The following is a 20886-nucleotide window of genomic DNA, read 5'->3' as shown; positions in this document are numbered from 1 at the left end:
GACTTGCCTAGTTAAATAAAATAAATATCTGCTTCTCGTCCCCTTAACTTATGCCAAAGTTTGTACATCTCAATTGTCAGTAGAAACCACATTTGTTTAAACAAGTCAGCCATAGCAGCAAAAAAAAATGTAAAGGCAGTAAATGAGGCTGAATGAACTGTTTCACTGCCAGAAAAGGTTTAATTGATAGCCAGGGCTAGCAGTAGTAAGTTGTTGGGACTGCTGTTAGGACACTGCAGTTGGGACAGCTTTATGTCGGCCCTAACAGTTTGTGGGCACTGTTTGTCACCGTTATAGTGCAGTTCATGTATTTTTTAGTGTTGTGGATTTGCTGGAATGCATTAAAAAAAAAATGTGGGGGGGGGGGGGTTTGCCCCACCAAGATCTACATGCCAAACTCACAACTGCACAGCATCATCTAGATAGGTGTGCAACAAAAGTTCAACATTCACCTTCTGCTACCATTTCTGTCAAGCAGTCTACGCATGTAGTTTGACGCATACGTTTAATAAATCCTACATATGCACCACAGAGCGCAGTACATTCATTTCCAATGGAACGCTGCGTTTGCCTTGCGGCGTTGCCGAAGCAGTTGCAACACGTTCTGTGTGGTGCATACGTTGGATTTATTGAAAGTATGCGTCAAACCGTATGCATAGACGGCTTGATAGAAAATGGTAGCAGAAGGTGAATGTTGAACTTTTGCAAACATACAGATGATGCTGCGTACCATTTTGCGCAATGACGCTGTAGGTGTGATTGAGGCGTTACTGGGGAACCTATTGGTTGTGCGTGCATATAGACCGTGTTGTTGTTTTGACAGTTGAAAKGGTCTGTATCCAAATCAGACTTTAGTAACCACATTGTGAGCCTGTTACAAGACATAAATTATTACGGATTTMAAGAATATCCACTTTGTTAGATCAGATTCGTTAAATGTGCCCATTCCAGCGTCCTATTGACCTCTTTACCACAACTATTGGCTACAAAAACAACGCTTTTTGGTCTTCATTTAAGGTTAAGCATGAGGTTAGCAGTGTGGTTAAGGTTAGGTATTAAATCAGATTTTAAGAAGAACATTTTTAGAAATAGGCAGGGTTTAGCCATAATTATGACTTGGTGGCTGTGTTAACTATATAACACACTGCACAAATACCTGCGCTATAAGTAGCACACAATGTCAGAAAAATAGGGTAAACAATGCTGACAAAATAGTAATGTGACGTGATCCATTTAATGCAAAASTGTGTCAATTTACTGAATCAATTTATTCCAACATTCAAAATCGCTAATCTTGAGTCCTTCCACATAACAGATTAATATTTATTCAGCCCAGTGCTCACCCCACCTGCAGTAAATGCAAACTACAGTACAAAAGTACACGAGAGACCTCTAGGGGATGGAAAAAAACAGTGCATTTTTTTTTAAGCTGTACTCTCCTCTGTACATTTGGTCAAGGGCAGAAGTACAGTCTTGCTTTTGTTGTCAAATCTACATTTGATTTGACCCCCCAAAAAATATGCTAGCTCATCGAGGGAAATTACTGATCTTGGAAACCGCAGACTTAAGCATTCCTCAAATTTCAAGTTTGCCTAGAAGGAAATACCAAAGAAATGAACATGCAACAGATTATTTTTTGAACAAATAAGTCCAGTTTTTATTATTATGGTTGTTAATGCAGCAGTGGCTCTTCCATCTGAACATTGATAAATAAAACACCGACAAAAAATGTTTTTGTTAAGGTTTCCTCAAGACACTGTGAAAGAAATAACCAAATTATCATTCCACACATTTATATTTTCCTTGACCAATGTCCATACTCAATAGAATGTTTTTCCTCTTTAAAAAAAGTAATCCAACAAGAACCTGAAGGGTGGCAGCGTTCTCCCCTGTCCATGCCCCTCAAGAGTAACTTGATGTTTTGCTGCCGACATCYTCCTCCTGCGTTCCCATACTCTGAAACATACAGTGTGATACAAACCATTAGCAATCACTTTAATACTAACTAAAAGACCAGGGGTTTCGGGTTAAATTTAAAAAAGCTACCAACAAATATTCAACCAACTAAACTGTGAAAATACTCCTCTTGGAAAACCACTAGAGGAGCCTAAAGAATTTAATTGTTGCTTCCTACCTTCTGAACAAACTGCGGGTTTACTGTGATTTCTTGATCCATGGACTTTAGTTTCTCATCCAGCTCTATACACTTCAGCATCTGTAAAGGACACAAAGCAAGGCATTTACTTCACTAAAACAGTATCAAATAATATGCAAATAATTGTTGTCACTTTATTGCATCTCAATAGTAATTTCCATATAAGGGTAGATAATCAATACTGCCATACCTCTTGGTCAATTTTGTGAAGCATTGCGGGGTTGTTGTATTTCTCCGGGTTGTCATGGAAACAGACCATGCCATCCTTTTGGTTGATACTGGCATATATCTCACCATCTTCAATCTGTAAGGAACAGAAAGGTCATTAATGGACGAATCAATGTTAGATCTAGTCTTCTTTGAAGTGAATGCCATTTTCTTTGATCCATTCAAAATTGAGTGTTCTTAAGAGTACTGAGATAAAGCGTGTCTATCGTCCTGCGGTCACGTTGGCTTACCATGTGCAAGACATACTTCTCTGCCTCCTGGGGCCCTGACAGCTGCACTCGACTCGCCATGTCTTGCAAGGACAGCGTCAGGAAAGTCTGCAAAGAAAGAAGGGTGGTCAGATACATTGCTTTTCTGACCATTTGCTTTAAATACTTTGTTTACACCCTGGTAACAGGGTGAAGATAGGGACGAAGAAGTTAAGATTTGAGGTGAAGGACAGGAGGTATATTTTGAATATAGTTGAGGTAAGTGCAGATGGAGATATATTAAGAATGAGAATGTTGTATTGGGGGTCAACGAGGTGAGCGAGGACTATTGATAGACATATTAGGAGGTATATGTGAGGTGAGGGGTTGTTTTTGAGGTGAAGAAGACATGAACTGAAGGGGAAGGAAGTATACCTTTGTTAGCCTCTGGATGTTTTTCTTGTAGAGGGAGGACAGGCACTGCTTGACCAGCCCTGTYTTGTTGTCGCGTGTGAAGGTCTCACTGTGTTTATTCACCTGGGAGCGCAGTTCTGCTGGGTTATTGGTGGCGTACACCTGAGCAAGCTCATGGTACGCYTTGCTGAGAGGCTGCAGAAACAAAAAGCAGTAGAATATGTCATATGGATAGAATGTAGTACAACAGACAATTCAAAATATAATGGCATGTTTAAGCCTTAAGGATGTGAAATATGGCCCTTTTTGGAMCTTCATTCTCACCTTTATGAACCTGCCAACTATCTGTGACGTGTACTTGGGGAGCTGCTGCACTTTGCCGTGGAGAATCAGGGAGACCAGGATGTACTTCTTATAGGCCTCCAACATGATGTGACTGACAGCCATGGCTGGAGTGGTTATTGCCTGGGGGAGAAGAGATCACCAGAATATCACAGAAGGGAACTAGAGATGTAAACAAAATACTGCATTGTTGGGAAAGAGTTTGCAAGTAAACATGTCACTGTACTGATTACACCCGTTGTATCCTGTTCATGTGACAAAAAAATAACTCTGATTTGTCATTGCCGTTACAGATTAAATGTCAACTCAGTGTGTAGTGTACTTGACTACTGTATGCAWCAACATAGTACATTTACATTTAAGTCATTTAGCAGACGCTCTTATCCAGAGCGACTTACAAATTGAGTAGTAATTTGAAGGTCATTTCAAATGGTATTACAATGAGCAAAGGTTTTACTAGTAGTATGCTAAATCAATTCACTTTGATAACAGGAACACTAGGTCACATCTAAAACAGCTTTAGCACACACATTTTAGGTTCTCAAATAAGCCGGTACCTGTTCATAAAAATACAGTGCTCTTTCAAAGTTCTTCAGACCCGTGTAGATCATGCCTCCGTAATAGTAGTAACATAGAAAGTGCTTTGCGTCGTAGGCGCCATTCTCCTTACAGATGTCCATCATGTCAAGCTCAAGAAACGGGAGGACAGGCTTGAAGCACTTTGCTAACAAGCACAGCTGTGGATGTACACACAAAAATTGTTGAGGGGTCATTCATTCTTAGTCTCGCAGCCAAGCGTCAATACATTCCAATAATCATATAAAGTCAAAGATCCTGTTGATACGAATCAGTTTACTCACCTGACACAGGTCTGCATGCACTGAGGTAAGTTGGTTTGTGTTGATTTGCATTTTGTCTATTGCCTGTTTTAGAATGCCGACACCCCTCAATGGCTGTGAAAGAAAGAGATGCATTAAAACCATACGTAACAGAGATAAGGATGTGTCTGTCGTAAGCCCACTCCACACAGCTAGCTTGAAATGTCGCCAATAATGCCATCGAAAGCGCTCCTTTTCAGTGGCACAACTGGATAGTACGACGTTGTCAATCAGGGCGATCACCTGATTTGGCAAGGCAGAGGGCCCCAGGTTTGAGGCGTGGTACGGTCAGTTTGCCCTGAGTTGTAGTCAGAGAGGAAGGAAGCTAATCCTGCTAAGCTAGCACATTGGGCTGGGCGATATGGCCAAAATATATCACTGTATTTCAATTTTTTTGACAGTATCGCGGTATTTTATGCTTCTGAATAACACAAGTTTTAAATATGTTTAATGATATATGATTTTATTAGTCACATGCACAGGGTTGCAGATGTACTTGCAGGGTACAGTTAAATTCTAAATTGTTTTTTTGGGGCCATTCTCCATTCTGATGGTTTTATACTCAACCAAACTCGGACAAAACTGACAGTGAAGTAGTCCAATGTGCAGAACATTTAATTTAATTTAGCACTATATCAAAATATCATTATTGACAGTATTGTAAAAACCCYTACTGGTATGTGGATTCACGATATATCGCCCAGCCCTAGTTTCACATATCCTTCTTTGAAAAACACCTGCATTACACTTAGATCATGTAGAATGAACCAATAGTAGTGATGGGGGATTGATAGTTACATATCACAATATTATGTTGGACGATATTATAGTGCCCTCCACTAATATTGGCACCATTTGGTAAATATGAGCAAAACGGGCCACAATGTTTTTTTCTTGTTTATCCTCTTGGTCTTTTATTCAAAATATTCACAAAAATCTACCCTTTAATTGAAGTAAAATAATTTGCAAGAAAAATACATTCTTATCATAAAACAAATATTTTTCACAAATATATGTGTGCCACAATTATTGGCACCTCTTCAATACTTCGTGCAACCTCCCTTTGCCAAGAAAACAACTCTAAGTCTTCTCCTATAACGCGTAATGAGGTTGGYGAACACATGGCAAGGGACCTGAGACCATTCCTCCATACAGAATCTCTCCAGATTCTTCAGATTCAGAGGTCCTCTTCAGATCATCCCACAGGTTTTCTATTGAGTTTAGGTCAGGGGACTGGGATGGCAAAACCTTGATTCTGTAGTCAGCYYYAAAAAATTGTGTTGATTTTYAGGTGTGCTTTGGATCATTGTCCTGCTGGAAGATCCAACCACGGCCRAGTTTAAGCTTCCTAGCAGAGGCAGTCTGGTATTGATATAAAATCTATAGAGTCCATGATACCATGTATCCTAACAAGTTGTCCAGGGCATTTGGAAGAAAAACAGCCCCACAACATCAAAGATCCACCAATGTGGCAGGGCTTGAAAACAATTACAGACTACAAAGGGAAACACAGATGCGAGCTGCCCAGTGACGCGAGCCCTACCAGACAAGCTAAATGCCTTTAATGCTAGCTTCGAGGCAAGCWACACTGAAGCATGCACGAGAGCACCAGCTGTTCTGGATGACTGTGTGATAACGCTCTCGGTAACTGATGTGAACAAAATCTTAAAAACAGGTCAACATTCACAAAGCCGCTGGGCCAGACGGATTACCAGGACGTGCACTCAAAGCATGCAGACCAACTATRAAGTGTCTTCACTGACATTTTCAACCTCACCCTGACCGAGTCTGTAATACGTACATGTTTCAGGCAGACCACCATAGTCCCTGTGCCCAAGGAAGCYAAGGTAACCTGCCTAAATGATTACCACCTCGTTGGCACTCACGTCTGTAGTGCTTTGAAAGGCTGGTCATGGCTCACATCAACAGCATCCTCCCGGACAACCTAGACCTACTCCAATTCACATACCGCCCCAACAGATCCACAGATGATGCAATCGCTATTGCACTCCACACTGCCCTTTCCCACCTGGACAAAAGGAACACCTATGTGAGAATGCTGTTCAATCGACTATAGCTCAGCGTTCAACAACATAGTGCCCACGAAGCTCATCACTAAGCTAAGGACTCTGGGACTAAACACCTACCTCTGAGACTAGATCCTGGACTTCCTGACGGGCCGCCCCCAGGTGGTAAGAGTAGGCAACAATACGTCTGCCACGCTGATCCTCAACACTGGGGCCCCTCAGGGTTGTGTACTTAGTCCCCTCCTGTATTCCCTGTTCACCCACGACTGCGTGGCCAAACACAACTCCAACACCAACATTAAGTTTGCTGACGACACAACAGTGGTAGGCCTGATCACCAACAACAATGAGACGGCCTATAGGGAGGAGGTCAGAGAACTGGCAGTGTGGTGCCAGGACAACAACCTCTCCCTCAATGTGAGCAAGACAAAGGAGCTGATAGTGGACTTACAGGAAAGGACCAAAAGGCACCTCAACAGCTTCTACCCCGAAGACATTAGACTGCTGAACAATTCATAAAAATTGCCACCGGACAATGTACATTGACATCATGTACACTGCTGCTACTCGCTGTTTGCTTGTTAKSTATGCATAGTCACTTCGCCCCCACTTACATGAACAGATTACCTCAACTAGCCTGTACCCCCTTCACACTGACTCGTTACCGGTTCCCCCTGTATARAGCCTCGTTATTCTTATTGTGTTAGTTTTTATTTTAGCCTACTTGTTAAATACCTTCTTCTTGAACTGCYCTGTTGGTTAAGGGCTTGTACGTAAGCATTTCACGGTAAAGTCTACACTTGTTGTATTCGGCTCATGTGGCAAATAAAGTTTGATTTGATACTTCACAGTGGGGATGAGGTACATTTCTGCATGGCTATCTTTCTGTCTACGCCAAACCCACTTATGGTGTTTGTTTCCAAAAAGCTCTATTTCGGTCTCATCTGACCACAGAACCTGGTCCCATTGAAAGRTCCAGTAACGTTTGGCAAACTGTAGGCGCTTGAGTTTGTTGTTTGATGACAGCAAAGGCTMTTTTCTGGCAACCCTCCCAAACAACTTTTGGTCATGTAGGTGGCATCTGATTGTAGTTTTGGAGACTTTCTAACGCCAAGACCCAACTAYCGTCTGCAATTCTCCAGTTGTGATAAGTGGAGATTTTTTGGCCACTCGAACCATCATTTTTTGGCCACTCGAACCCCTCACTGTGCGTGGGGTCAATATAGACACACGTCCTCTTCCAGGCCGATTGTTAACATCTCCAGTTGCTTTAAACTTGTTAATTATTGCCCTGTTAGTGGAAATGGGCATTTTCAACAGGTGAGCTATTTTCTTATAGCCATTTCCTGAATTGTGCAGCTCAACAACCTTTTGTCGCACATCATTACTGTATTCTCGGGTKTTTCCCATAGTGATGGATGACTATTGGAACATGGCTTGTGTGTCCCCTCATATTTATACCCAAGTGAACCAGGAAGTCATGGCTTACTACTTAAGTGTTCCTAATCACTCAGGTGAACTTAAAAACYTAAAATATGAATGGGAATATACTTCAGTTAGATTTTACTCATAAGAATTTCTAGGGGTGCCAATAAATGTGGCACACATGTTTCGGAGAAAAATATTAATCTCACTTTTTTTTCTTCCACTCATTTTACTTCAATTAAAAGGTTCCATGTTTGTGAATATTTTGAATGAAAGATCAAGGGGATAAACAGCAAAGAAATGTTTTCCACAGCCCGTTTTGCTCATATTTACCAAGGGWGCCACAAAATTAGCAGAGGGCACTGTATATTGATACTTTGACTCCAAGTATCGATTTGTTTAAAAAAAAAAAATAATAATAATATACAAAACAGGTTTGGTAGTGTGCACTAGTCGGCTGTACCTATGCCAAAACTCCGGTATTTTTCATCCTATCGCCATCTTTTTAAATAGTGAACCAACATGTTTTTAGCACTTATTTCCATGACTGATCAAAACAAACTCTCATACCTCTCTGCAGCAGACATATAAGTGAGCAATGTGTTTGGAACATCAAATCAGAAATCAGAATACATATTGCATTGTCACCTAAGTATTGTGATAATATCTTATCGTGAGGAAATTCCCAGCCCTAATCAATATGCATTCTCATGGGTTGGCTTTCTGTTTTTGAAATGGTGTAGAATAGTAATACCATAATCTGGGTCTGATCTTGTAAAAACATGAGTCATTTCTTTAAATAGAGCATGTAAATGTGTTAATAGTCAAGTAAGTTCATGCATTAGCTCTTCTGGTTTAAATGTTTTGCCCCCGTTTGGCAAGTCTTACCTGTTTCCGTTCTACAAGGGCATTTGTCAACTGATGGCAGAGGCCGGCAACTGTGAAGAGAAATAATAAAAGTAGTAAGTAGGTTTAACAGGTCCAATCAAGCTAAATTAATTTTGCCCTGAACATTTGACCTTGAWCATTCTCCACATTCCTTAGGATTTGACTCTAACAATTACAAGATGTTAGCACCTCATGGAGTAAACCATTCCTCTGAAACTCAGTTGAATCCAAGGCTTCTAAAAACCAAAAGTTATTTAAGTTAAGACTTACAAGTGTCTGTTGCATATCGGATGTGCTCCCCATTGCAGGTACTGATGAAGAGCTGGACTTGGGAAAAGAGRGTCTCAAAGTCAGGGATGTTTGGCATGGAGAACTTCACAAACCTGTATGAAGGGAAAGTGAAAACTGGCAGTGAGTACACAAGGAAAAAAATTGACATGGTATATGAAAACAAAAAAGATTGTAGGCTGTATAAGACAGTTTCAACGGGCACAAAATGTAATTTGAACACCAGGGGTAGAAACCTTGATCTGTGTGATATACTTCTGAGTCATGAGCCCCGAATGCACAGGTACACTAAGCAGAAAATGACTCGAAGTCATAGCCTAGATCAGTGATTTACTTATAATCATTGATCAGTGATTAAAGGACTGCAGAGGAGAGCAGGCTACTCACAGCACAGCCAGGACGCCCAGGGAGTGCTCCTGGATGTCCAAGGCTCCCAGTACGGTGTCCAGGTGGGACAGGTTCTTGGCCAACAGCTCCCCGCTCTTGTTGATCAGTTCACACAGCTGTGTCATCTGACCTGAGATGCAACCGTAAAGATAATTGGTAAACAAACAATGCAGCCCTTGATAGTCAAYCTATTAGAGCTGGTTGAAGAGAAGTACAGGTCCAAATCAAGAAACAGTTCATGTGTTATGGTGTTGAGTATATAACCTAAATAGTTTAATTTACACAAGTGTTTCTCTCATTTTTAGATGAGACCTCCCTAACCCTAACCCAAACATTAATGTCCAGACCCAGTTCACACCCATCTAACCCAGAGATGAAAGCGTATGTCAGTCATAACTAAATATTTAATTATGTTTATTTAATGCTTATTTCTAACGATATTGTAATGCAGGCTATAAAAACTCTGTACCAACAAACTAACCAGAATGTCAACTGAATACACTTGCATATGTAAATAATAATTAAGTAATAAAACATATTTTTCAAATATTGGGTGCCACGAATAACATTGCGCATGTTTTTATAATGAAACGCGGTCCAGCTGCATAGTTCACATTCTTTGCAGTTACTGTAAAATATATCGGCCGGTCAACTGTCCTGTCAAGGCCTGCACTGGGTACATTAGCTATGGAAGTAACATATTGCGTTACAGATGGGACTGTCGACCAATWACATTTGACAATGGCGCTCTAAAACCAATCGCGCCTACTTAGGGCGGAACTACCGGTAAGCATTCCACTGAAATATTTTTCTCGAACAAAAACAAAGTTAGATTTTAAAACACGTATTCGTTTACTGTGTTGTTATTTGTACGCTTTAGTGTCCAGGGGTAAAAACACATCTTTCTGAACTACTTTTTTGATGCCTCATTCRCAAAAACAATAAATTTAGGGCTGTGTTTACATGATAAAGCAAAAAGGAGGATCTAGCTATCCATTTTGGCTAGCTAGCTATGCTATCAGCACAGCAAAGCATTGCTTAGCATTGGCTAATAGTTCCAGCTCGTCTGAGAASTAAAACATGTTTAATGTCCATACCTTGAGCGGAGAGCTGCCGCACATTGTTCACGAACTGCTCCAAGGCTGAAGCCATTATTATATATGTCCAAAGTGGTAGCAATTCAGACTGTTTTTCATTCAGATGTCAGAAACAACTCCGTCCGGACTGATACAGGGGGCCACACAGCCGCCACTGAGAGAAAGGTATCGCGAGACCTTCGTAAGAACAGACGGGATCCAACGAGATTTACGGTTGGAACTTTAGGCTCTTAAAGGGACAGGCACAGAGTTTTGCTAAAAGCTAAATATTAATTTCAGAAACCTTGTTATTGCGGTTTGCTACCATTTATTTGCCACTTTTCTCTAAACATAAAATCCTCTGAAAACATATTGTGATTGTTGTTCTTTGCTATCAATAATTGTTATAATTGGGAATTTGGCTTTCTTAAAAAAAGTGGCTCACTTTTTTTCCCCTCACAGCCAAGTAAACACAGGAAGGACAGTGCAGATGCTACCTGGTTYCAGGCAAAGATATTATAAAGTTGAAGATTTCCCACTCAACTACAGCCATGGAGGGCCAGAGTGCAGCACTATTTTTCATTGTTTCCTTCTAATTGGACTGATTCAGATCTGGATGGGGACACCTGTAACACAAGGTGAATTGAATAGCTCTGCACCTGCATTTTAAAATGTGCGTGTGTGCAAGGAGTCAAGTCAAATTAAGTTTATTTGTCATATGGATACACGTGGTACACAGTACAATGAAATGCGTACATGCAAGATCCACGCTCAACAATGCGACATAAGAATAGGAGAAAGTTAAAAGTCAGAATAAATAATAAATGGATTATAATGTACAGACCTTTATCCTTTTTCCAGGTGTGATTTGGCAAAACAAGATTATTGGGGGCCCCTACAAGCGCGACACAACACCTCCCTGAAGCTTACCAATGAACCAGACGGCCACCCCTGCGCCTTCCTACCCAGTACCACAGACAGTTATCAAACCATACAGTAGGCCAGCACACTCCACTCTCCTACCTGTAGCTGCCTGATACTGCTTCTTAGGACGTCTTCATTGTTCTGGTGCCTCATTGGATCGTATTGCGATTGACTACAGCTGCTTAGTTCTGGCTTGCCAGACTCATGGTTGCACTAATAGACTCATAGTTGGCCATTAATAGATGCTAACTGCTTAAGCGCCTATTAACGATAGTATCTTCTGGTTGGGGGCTTTTGTTAAGATCCCCGACACTCGTTCTGAACGTTAAAATGCATCGCTTGTCAAATCAAATCAAATCGAAGTTTATTTGTCACGTGCGCCGAATACAACAGTGTAACAGTGAAATGCTTACTTACAGGCTCTACACAATGGTGCGCGGGAAAAAGGTATGTGGGTGTGTGTGAGGTAAGTAAAGAAATAAAACAACAGTAAAAAGACATTTGAAAAAAGAGTAGCAAGGCTTATACAGACACCTGTTAGTCAGGCTTATTGAGGAGTATGTACATGTAGGTATCGTTTAAGTGACTATGCAATATGATGAACAGAGAGTAGCAGAAGCGTAAAAAGAGGGTTGGCGGTGGTGGACACAATGCAGATAGCCCGGTTAGCCAATGTGCGGAGCACTGGTTGGTCGGGCCATTTAGGTAGTATGTACATGAATGTATAGTTAAAGTGACTAGCATATAAGATAAACAGAGAGTGCAGCAGCGTAAAAGAGGGTGTGGGGGGGGGGGGGGTTACACAATGCAAATAGTCTGGGTAACCATTTGGTTACCTGTTCAGGAGTCTTATGGCTTGGGGTAAAAACTGTTGAGAAGCCTTTTTGTGCCAGACTTGGCACGCCGGTACCGCTTGCCATGTGGTAGTAGAGAGAACAGTCTATGACTGGGGTGGCTGGGGTCTTTGAAATTTTGGCCCTTCCTCTGACACCGCCTGGTGTAGAGTCCTGGATGCAGGCAGCTTTGCCCCAGTGATGTACTGGGCCATACGCACTACCCTCTGAAGTGCCTTGCCGTCGGAGGCCGAGCAATTGCCGTACCAGCAGTGATGCACCCGGTCAGGATGCTCTCGATGTTGCAGCTGTAGAACCTTTTGAGATCTCAGGCCCATGCCAAATCTTTTCATCTCCTAGGGGGAATAGGCTTTGTCGTGCCCTCCCACGACTGGCTTGGTGTGTTTGGACCAATCTAGTTTGTTGTTGATGTGGACACCAAGGAATTTGACGGACTCAACCTGCTCCACTACAGCCCCGCTATGAGAATGGGGACGTGCTCGGTGCTCCTTTTCCTGTAGTCCACAATCATCTCCTTAGTCTTGTTACGTTGAGGGATAGGTTGTTATTCTGGCACCACCCGGCCAGGTCTCTGACCTCCTCCCTATAGGCTGTATCGTCGTTGTCGGTGATCAGGCCTACCACTGTTGTGTCGTCAGCAAACTTAATGATGGTGTTGGAGTCGTGCCTGGCCATGCAGTCGTGGGTGAACAGGGAGTACAGGAGGGACTGAGCACCACCCCTGGGGAGCTCCAGTGTTGAGGATTAGCGTGGCAGATGTTTGCTACCTACCCTCACCACCTGGGGGCGGCCGTCAGGAAGTCTAGGATCCAGTTGCAGAGGGAGATGTTTAGTCCCAGGATCCTTAGCTTGGTGATGAGCTTTGAGGGTACTATGGTGTTGAACGCTGAGCTGTAGTCAATGAACAGCATTCTCATATAGGTGTTCCTTTTGTCCAGGTGGAAAGGGCAGTGTGGAGTGCAATAGGATTGCATCATCTGTGGATCTGTTTGGGCGGCATGCAAATTGGAGTGGGTCTAGGGTTTCTGGGATAATGTGTTGATGTGAGCCATTACCAGCTCTTTCAAAGCACTTAATGGCTACGGACGTGAGTGCTACGGTCTGTAGTCATTTAGGCAGGTTGCCTTTGTGTTCTTGGGCACAGGGACATGGTGGTCTGCTTGAAGCATGTTGGTATTACAGACTCAATCAGCGACATGTTTGAAAATGTCAGTGAAGACACCTGCCAGTTGGTCAGCACATGCCCGGAGCACACGTCCTGGTAATCCGTCTGCCCCGCAGCCTTGTGTATGTTTACCTGTTTAAAGGTCTTATTCACGTTGGCTACGGAGAGCGTGATCACACAGTCGTCCGGAACAGCTGATGCTCTCATGCATGCCTCAGTGTTGCTTGCCTCGAAGCGAGCATAYAAYTGATTTAGCTCGTCTGGTAGGCTCGTGTCACTGGGCAGCTCGCGGCTGTGCTTCCCTTTGTAGTCTGTAATAGTTTGCAAGCCCTGCCACATCCGATGAGCGTCGGAGCCAGTTTAGTATGATTCAATCTTAGTCCTGTATTGATGCTTTGCCTGTTTGATGGTTCGTCGCAGGGCATACCGGGATTTCTTGTAAGCTACCGGGTTAGAGTCCCGCACCTTGAAAGCGGCAGCTCTACCCTTTAGCTCAGTGTGCGAATGTTGCCTTTAATCCATGGCTTCTGGTTGGGGTATGTACGTACAGCCACTGTGGGGACGACGTCCTCAATTAACTTATTGATAAAGCCAGTGACTGATGTGGTGTATTCCTCAATGTCATCGGAAGAATCCCGGAACATGTTCCAGTCTGTGATAGCAAAGCAGTCCTGTAGTTTAGCATCTGCTTCATCTGACCATTTTTTTATAGACRGAGTAACTGGTGCTTCCTGCTTTKATTTTTGCTTGTAAGCAGGAATCGGGAAGATAGAGTTGTGGTCGGATTTACCAAATGGAGGGCGAGGGAGAGCTTTGTACGTGTCTCTGTGTGTGGAGTACAGGTGATCTAGAATTTTTTTCCCTCTGGTTGCACATTTAACATGTTGATAGAGATTTGGTAGAACTGATTTAAGTTTCCCTGCATTAAAGTCTCCTGCCACTAGGAGCGCCGCCTCTGGGTMAAGTGTTTCCTGTTTGCTTATTTCCTTATACAGCTGACTGAGTGCMGTCTTAGTGCCAGCATCTGTCTGTGGTGGTAAATAAACAGCCACGAAAAGTATAGCTGAGAACTCTCTAGGCAAGTAGTGTTGCCTGCAGTTTATCACAGTTTATTGTGGCATGGTTTTGGAAACATAAGGAATATATCTTTCATATCAGCAACAAATAATAATTTTAAAAAAGGTTAAATTACTACACACCTTTTATAGGGTTAGCGTYAGTGTTCCCACACAGCCATATCTCCATGTTACATCACTTGGAAGACAGACTGAAGACATAGGTGGCCAGCCACTTGTGCTAATTAGCTATCTAGCGTGCTCGGAACATCTGTGTGTAAGCGTAACTGGGGAGGAAGTGTAGTTGGTCAACTGTAGACACATACAGCTTGTCTGTCTGTGCAAACTGCTACAGTAAGTGTATCTTTTTTTATATGAAAGATCCTTTCTTGTTGATATTAAAGAAAAGAGTCTGAAATCCCTACGTATGGAGAAGTGATCCCCAGAGCTGACTGATTCCTCCCTTCACTGTCATTTTGCTTCTCCTGCTGCATGCATGCTGTCTGCCTGTTTTGATGTGGAAAGTTCATGTTGATATGCTAATGTTGAATGTTGTTGATGTTTACCCTTTCAGACTCCATGGRACAAGTTTGCCTCTGGATTTTTAAACCCACCTGAGAAACTGAGGACATGTGAGTAATCTTGTTTCAGGACATTGTCTTTGACTGGAAGATGTAGGCAGGCTTTACATCTTGGGGGATTTTGTACAGTAGGCAACACTTCTGGGAGCATTTGCACCGAATTTTACAGCTGCTGTGTGGCTGACGGGTTGCGGCACTAATAGCCGAGGGTTGCGACACCAGTCCATACTGATAGTCGTAAACACGTCCAAATACAGTGCTGAAAGGCATACTCAACATAGTGCTTAGTTTAGCTAGCTTGCTGGCTAATGCTATGCAGCACAAATGCCAAAGTCTGACCAATTGCAATAAAGGTTAAAACCAGAAAAAMTATATTTGACAGTGTCAATTAGTTAGTTGCATTAGTAACGAATCAACATTCCGAAATAGTTTTTATTTAAATGGAACCCTATTAAGAATAACACATTGACGTTCTGGACTTTAAAACACATCTCACACTTCGTGAAGCCATTGTTCGATCACGGACAGAAATTAGGGAGGCAAGTAAATAATGTCATTACTGCCTAAGATGACTTTACGCCTATTTGGCAGAGAGATAACTTTTCTTCATGACCAGTTCAAGTGTATGCTGCCACCACCATGCTTCACCATGCGTGTTAGACGGGTGATGAGTTGTGCTTGGTTTTCTCCAAACATAGCACTTTGCATTACATTTTTGTCTCATCAGACCACAGAATCTTTTTTAAATTATTTGTATTTCTTTTTTTATTTGTATTTTCTTTAACTAGGCAATTCAGAACAAATTCTTATTTACAATGACGGCCTGGCCAAACCCGGACGACGCTGGGCCAATTGTGCGCTGACCTATGGGACTCCCAATCACGGCCAGATGTGGTACAGCCTGGAATCGAACCAGGGACTGTAGTGACACCTCTTGCATTGAGATGCAGTGCCTTAGACCGCTGCGCCACTCGGGAGCACTCATGACATAGTGTGCTCTGCTGTATGTCTTTGCTATGCGTTGTTTGCATAGCTAAAATGTCACCATGCTTAGTTTTCCCAGAAATACTGTAGGCACGATCTTTATAGCTGGAACCTTTGCTTTACCCTTCGTTAGTGTTTCACTTTGGCCTAGCTGATGTGAACAACCATATAGCAGTTAACTTCAAGGGCAATTGTCCTCATTTAACAAATTCACAGGTCTCCCTGTTCCAACATTAGCCTACACTCTCATGTTAGGACATCTTCTTTGCTGACCTTTCAAAAACTGTATGTTGTTGAACATTTACATTGAAAACAAACTAACCCAGTTGTTTTCTTCTCTGTTTTCCAGCACAGGTGTTTTTATTTGCACCAGCCCTATAAAACATTATATACACTGCCCTGATGAGAAGGTAAGCTCGGAGTCAAGACAGAAATCCTGTGGGCTGGAGGCAGAGTGGTGATTGTGTTACCTCTTTCTAACAATAATGGTCTTTGCGCTCTCCCTTGCGCATGCGTGTTCAGCGTGCCTGGATAGAGAAACACCTGAGCTATGACTTCTTGGAGCAGATCATCCTGACCTGAGACAAGACCATGGTGACTGGGGACATCCTCATAGATGACACGCCGGACATCCTAGGTGAGTCGAGTGTTTGTAGCAAAGCTGGAGAACTGGGTGTGTCTAAATGTATGTGATTTGCATTTATGTGACGGTGCCATATGCATGCTACTTTGTCATACATTTAGGTATATTACAGTTTAGTTTGTTGGTAGTTAGTATTCCAGACCGTTAGATTAATCAACAAGCATTACGTGACCTTTGTGATGTGCCTCTGTTGCAGGTGTAGAGCCCAACCTGGGAGCACATCCTGTTCACTGCCTGCCACAACAAAAACGTAACCCCCAGCTCCAGCCAGCGCCTGCTCTCCTGGGCCGATGACTGGAGGGCCATCCTGGAGAGCAAGAGGCACTGAACCCTTAAGCACACACCAACCTCCCCTTCTCCACCCTGATGACCTACACTACATTGGGGTTCAACTGCTAGAGTGAATACCTCCACTAACTTGTCCAACTTGAAGTTAAGTGAGTATTAATCTGTTTGACCACTAGGGGGCACACATAGACTGAAGCATGAGGTAGACATTTGTGGTGTGCCGATCTCATCCTACTCGTATTCGTAATTGTATACATTTTATCACACATCARACTCGTAATCGGATTTACTCGTGATCGGAAAACCCAGAAGTGCGCTTTAAATGCTGGTAAAGRCTATACCTTCAGGGCGCATTACTGCGCTATCACTCAAATGTGCATCGTTATGCCCCTTCACTCATTCATGCACACATTGTTAAATGACCCAGACAGATGAAAATGCACATGATTTACTTACCTAGTCCTATTCAATTATCAATGAAACAGGCTAATAAATAGCCTAATGCATGACTGGCTACTATTGCCTGCATTTATTCCAGACACAGGTTTAGATGAAGGTAACGCTAGGCTAATTCGCTTGCCCCATATATTGTTTAACTTTCGAGAGGAGCAAAACTTTTCCCTCCCGACACTTATGCCACAACATTTGTGCAATCAAAATAAACAATCTACATTTGTCATTTTATTTTCGACTGATCTGTTGCTCGGTAAACTTGTCTGGGCTAGAGTAAATAATAATAGCAAGCGTGGGTTTGGATCACGATTTAATGACAGACGTCGTCAGCGATGGAATATATGGACAGACAAAGTAGGCCTACTAAACAACCYTATGGCCTCAGKAAAGTCGACAGGACATAARTAGCTATGGATTCTGATTCATACGCAATGTTTGGAGGAGGGGAGTTTTCGATCACAAATAATTACAAAAAATACTTATTTTTTTCATAATCGAATTTGGAAAATGTATCTCTATTACGGTACTCGTTTTGTCCGAGTACTCGGCACATCACTAGTAAAAAATAATGAAAATGATTTTACTGTTTTMACTGTTTTCAGAGTTTACTGTTTTTACACACTCGTTATAGTTGTTTGGGTATCTATTATCAGTTGTCTGTATGGTTTTGGAAAGTTTTTCAGCCTGTGTTTTGACAATTTGGGAGAATAGAGTATAATTTCAAAGGGATAAAATTATCCATTTTAAAAGTGGTTTAGTGTGGTGTGCACTTTAACCATCGATTAAGCACCATTCCTTATCAACTGACAGAGAGACTTACTATCACTCCACCCAAAGGCACACATCATTGCAACATGTTTAAATAGTCACCACTGTCAATCACCTGGAATATAAACCACACGCATAAACATTTTGTATGTTGACAAGGACATTGGCCCGAGGACCATAGGGCTCTGTTTTAAATGTACTGTATGGGAATGACTCCATATTGTAAATGTTGTTTTCCACCATTGTGCCAACATACTGTAGATCAAATGGTAGCATATATATATTTTTTCAACCTAGTTTAGGTCGATTWTATAGAGGGTTACATAAATTAATATGTTTTCAAGCTGCACCCARAGCTTATGTAATTATATGCGTCCTTACCAATCCACATGCAGGTATAAGGAATGACAGATATAACTAGGTGGCATGATTTAAAATGCATGTRAAATATATAACAATTATTAAAGTTCAAGAAAGTGAATATACCACATTTTTTTGAATACACATTATACATCACAAATGTTTTATTTCTACATTGTCATTCATCTGAGCGTAACTTAGTTGCATTAGTCTTTAACATGTCTTATTGTTAGTGAGACCAAAAAAAACTTWACCTCAAAATATCCTATACCCTCTGCTGTGAACAAGTATGGTCAAGCTCTTCCATRAAAAAGCATGTATATCTCTWTGCAGGCCTTGCAGTATATTCACAAAGTGGTCTAGTGAAGAACCTATGATCAAGTTGCCTATATTAACAAAGAWCAACACTGATTGCGAGGCAACAACTAAACGGGTAACCATTTTGCGCTATTTGTTGCAATGMTGTCAGCTGCTTCCTAAAATGTGGTCGCTGGCAGCATTGTCAATGGCCTATCAAGCTTCTTAAATGTTTCATCCATCACTCATACTGAGAGGATTTACTGTACAGTACTTACACCTAGCTGAATGTCTCTAYCTTCTAATTCAGTTTTACAAAATCATTTGAAATTGGTGCTAAAAWGTTGTTCATTGCTAGTTCACCTATTGTGAGTGTCCTTTCCCCCAGTGATTCACAGAGCGGGCATAGCAAGCTCTGGCCTGACCTCTATACGGCTCTGGTTCTAACTGTTTTCAGTCTAACCGTATCAGCATGATGTTGTAGCTAACTCATTTGAATCTTGTTTCACACAATGCCTTTGTACCAATGCCCCCTCCTTTCCTCTCCTCCTATCTCTGATGTTAATCAGATTGTAAAAGCACTGGTAGGCTTTTCTTGTATTGATTTTTAACCTTCCAAGTGTCTTTACAGTTGTCATGAAGGGAAGGAGATTAGGAAAATAATGTTGTCAAGACTGTTGGACAACAAGTGTTGTTGTTCACACATGATTGCCCTGATGATGACTGTCTATGGGGCGAGTTAGGGTTAAGCGATGTGTGTGTCCACTGTCCAGTCAACCCCTGCATCTCACAAAGCCTCTTCATGTCACTGCATCTTGTCAATGATTGTCTCGTGTCTTTGGTGTTGAATAATATGCCAATGTGTTTTTTTGGAGAACAGAAAATKTACCAAATGTTGCCATTAACAACAGATTGAATAAAGAATGCAACATGTTGAAAATATAGGGTATTCAATGATTTATTGAAAGTTTTACATGATACATGATCCTGCTAAAGGTCAAGTAGGAAACATGTCTTGAGTTTAGGGGGGGAAAAAATATCCAGATTCAGCAGTAGGGGCCACTTTTACCATGCACTTCAGACCCAGGCACAGTAAAGCTCTCAACATATGCATTTGCTGTTTGTTTTGGTGTTTCAGATTTTTTTGTGCCCWATAGAAATGAATGTGAAATAATGTACTGTGTCATTTTGGAGTCACTTTTATTGTAAATAAGAATATAATATGTTTCTAAACACTTCTACATTAATGTGGATGCTACCATGATTACAGATAGTCCTGAATTAATCATGAATAATGAGTGAGAAAGTTACAGAGGCACAAATATCATACCCCCAAGACATGCTAACCTCTCACCATTACAATAACAGGGAGGTTAGCATTTTATATCATACCCCCAAGACATGCTAACCTCTCACCATTACAATAACAGGGAGGTTAGCATTTTATATCATACCCCCAAGACATGCTAACCTCTCAACATTACAATAACAGGGAGGTTAGCATTTTTTTGGCGAAGCCAGTGTTATTGGGGTAGGGTTATTTTCCGTTGCCGCCCACCAGAACAGTGCACAACTCAGGGAGTCCAACCAGTACACAGAATCACAATGTTGTGTCCCAAAACTAAGTGTAAAAATCTACAGAGTACTCAGAAATGTTATTGAACGAGGGAGGCCTACAACCAAACATAAAACATATATAAATAAGGGAAGTTTGTGTGGGCAACAAACTTTTGAGAAACAATATTTGTGCAGTCTTCATCTAGCATGTAGGCATTGTTATTGCACTTTTACGTTTATTTACTAAACGGTTCTCTTTTAGATATCCAGGAAGATGGACCATGGAAAAACTCACATAAAAATAAACAGTATCACCAAATGAAATATTTGTCCTAATTGGGATCCAAATGAAGAATGAAGTACTGTGTAGTCATGGAAAATGTTGAACTGTTATGTAAACATACTTGGTAATACATATATAGAATAATGCAGTGGTGGAATGCCAGCAGTTGTGTGTTGTAAGGTGTGTGAGTCTTTGGATTTAGCAGTAACCCTTCATTTTACAGCCRGGTAATTGCTAGATATTAACAAGGTAAATACCTTGGAACAAAAAGTAAATACATGGTAACAATTTAGTACCAAACGTACTTCCTAGGAACCAAGCATGTAGGTAKTACATATTTAATTAGAAAATACAAAATAATAAAATGTAATGATATAG

At 41.5% G+C, this 20886-nt stretch overlaps 1 protein-coding gene and 1 long non-coding RNA gene across 2 annotated transcripts; one reads left to right on the top strand and one right to left on the bottom strand.

Annotated features, from left to right (window-relative positions):
• Positions 1-1629: 1629 nt before the first annotated feature.
• LOC111967710 (COP9 signalosome complex subunit 3) lies at positions 1630-10499 on the bottom strand. The gene is made up of 12 exons (XM_023992993.2): positions 10318-10499; positions 9221-9350; positions 8816-8928; positions 8546-8595; positions 4188-4280; positions 3885-4064; positions 3310-3450; positions 3007-3180; positions 2614-2700; positions 2346-2459; positions 2135-2215; positions 1630-1956 (listed from the first exon to the last, which is right to left on the bottom strand). The coding sequence occupies exons 1-12, from the start codon at positions 10370-10372 to the stop codon at positions 1903-1905; spliced, it is 1272 nt and encodes a 423-aa protein (XP_023848761.1). The 5' UTR covers positions 10373-10499; the 3' UTR covers positions 1630-1902.
• A 5017-nt stretch (positions 10500-15516) lies between these two features.
• LOC111967709 (uncharacterized) lies at positions 15517-19610 on the top strand. Its single transcript, XR_002877788.2, has 3 exons — positions 15517-16269; positions 16382-16496; positions 16699-19610. It is a non-coding gene; the product is annotated as an uncharacterized lncRNA (long non-coding RNA).
• Positions 19611-20886: the final 1276 nt, after the last annotated feature.

The sequence above is a fragment of the Salvelinus sp. IW2-2015 genome, linkage group LG8 (assembly GCF_002910315.2).
Source record: "Salvelinus sp. IW2-2015 linkage group LG8, ASM291031v2, whole genome shotgun sequence".
In the NCBI taxonomy this organism is placed as follows: Eukaryota; Metazoa; Chordata; class Actinopteri; order Salmoniformes; family Salmonidae; genus Salvelinus; species Salvelinus sp. IW2-2015.
The sequence above is the reverse complement of the archived record's forward strand: the minus strand, read 5'-3'. Positions and strand labels throughout refer to the sequence as shown.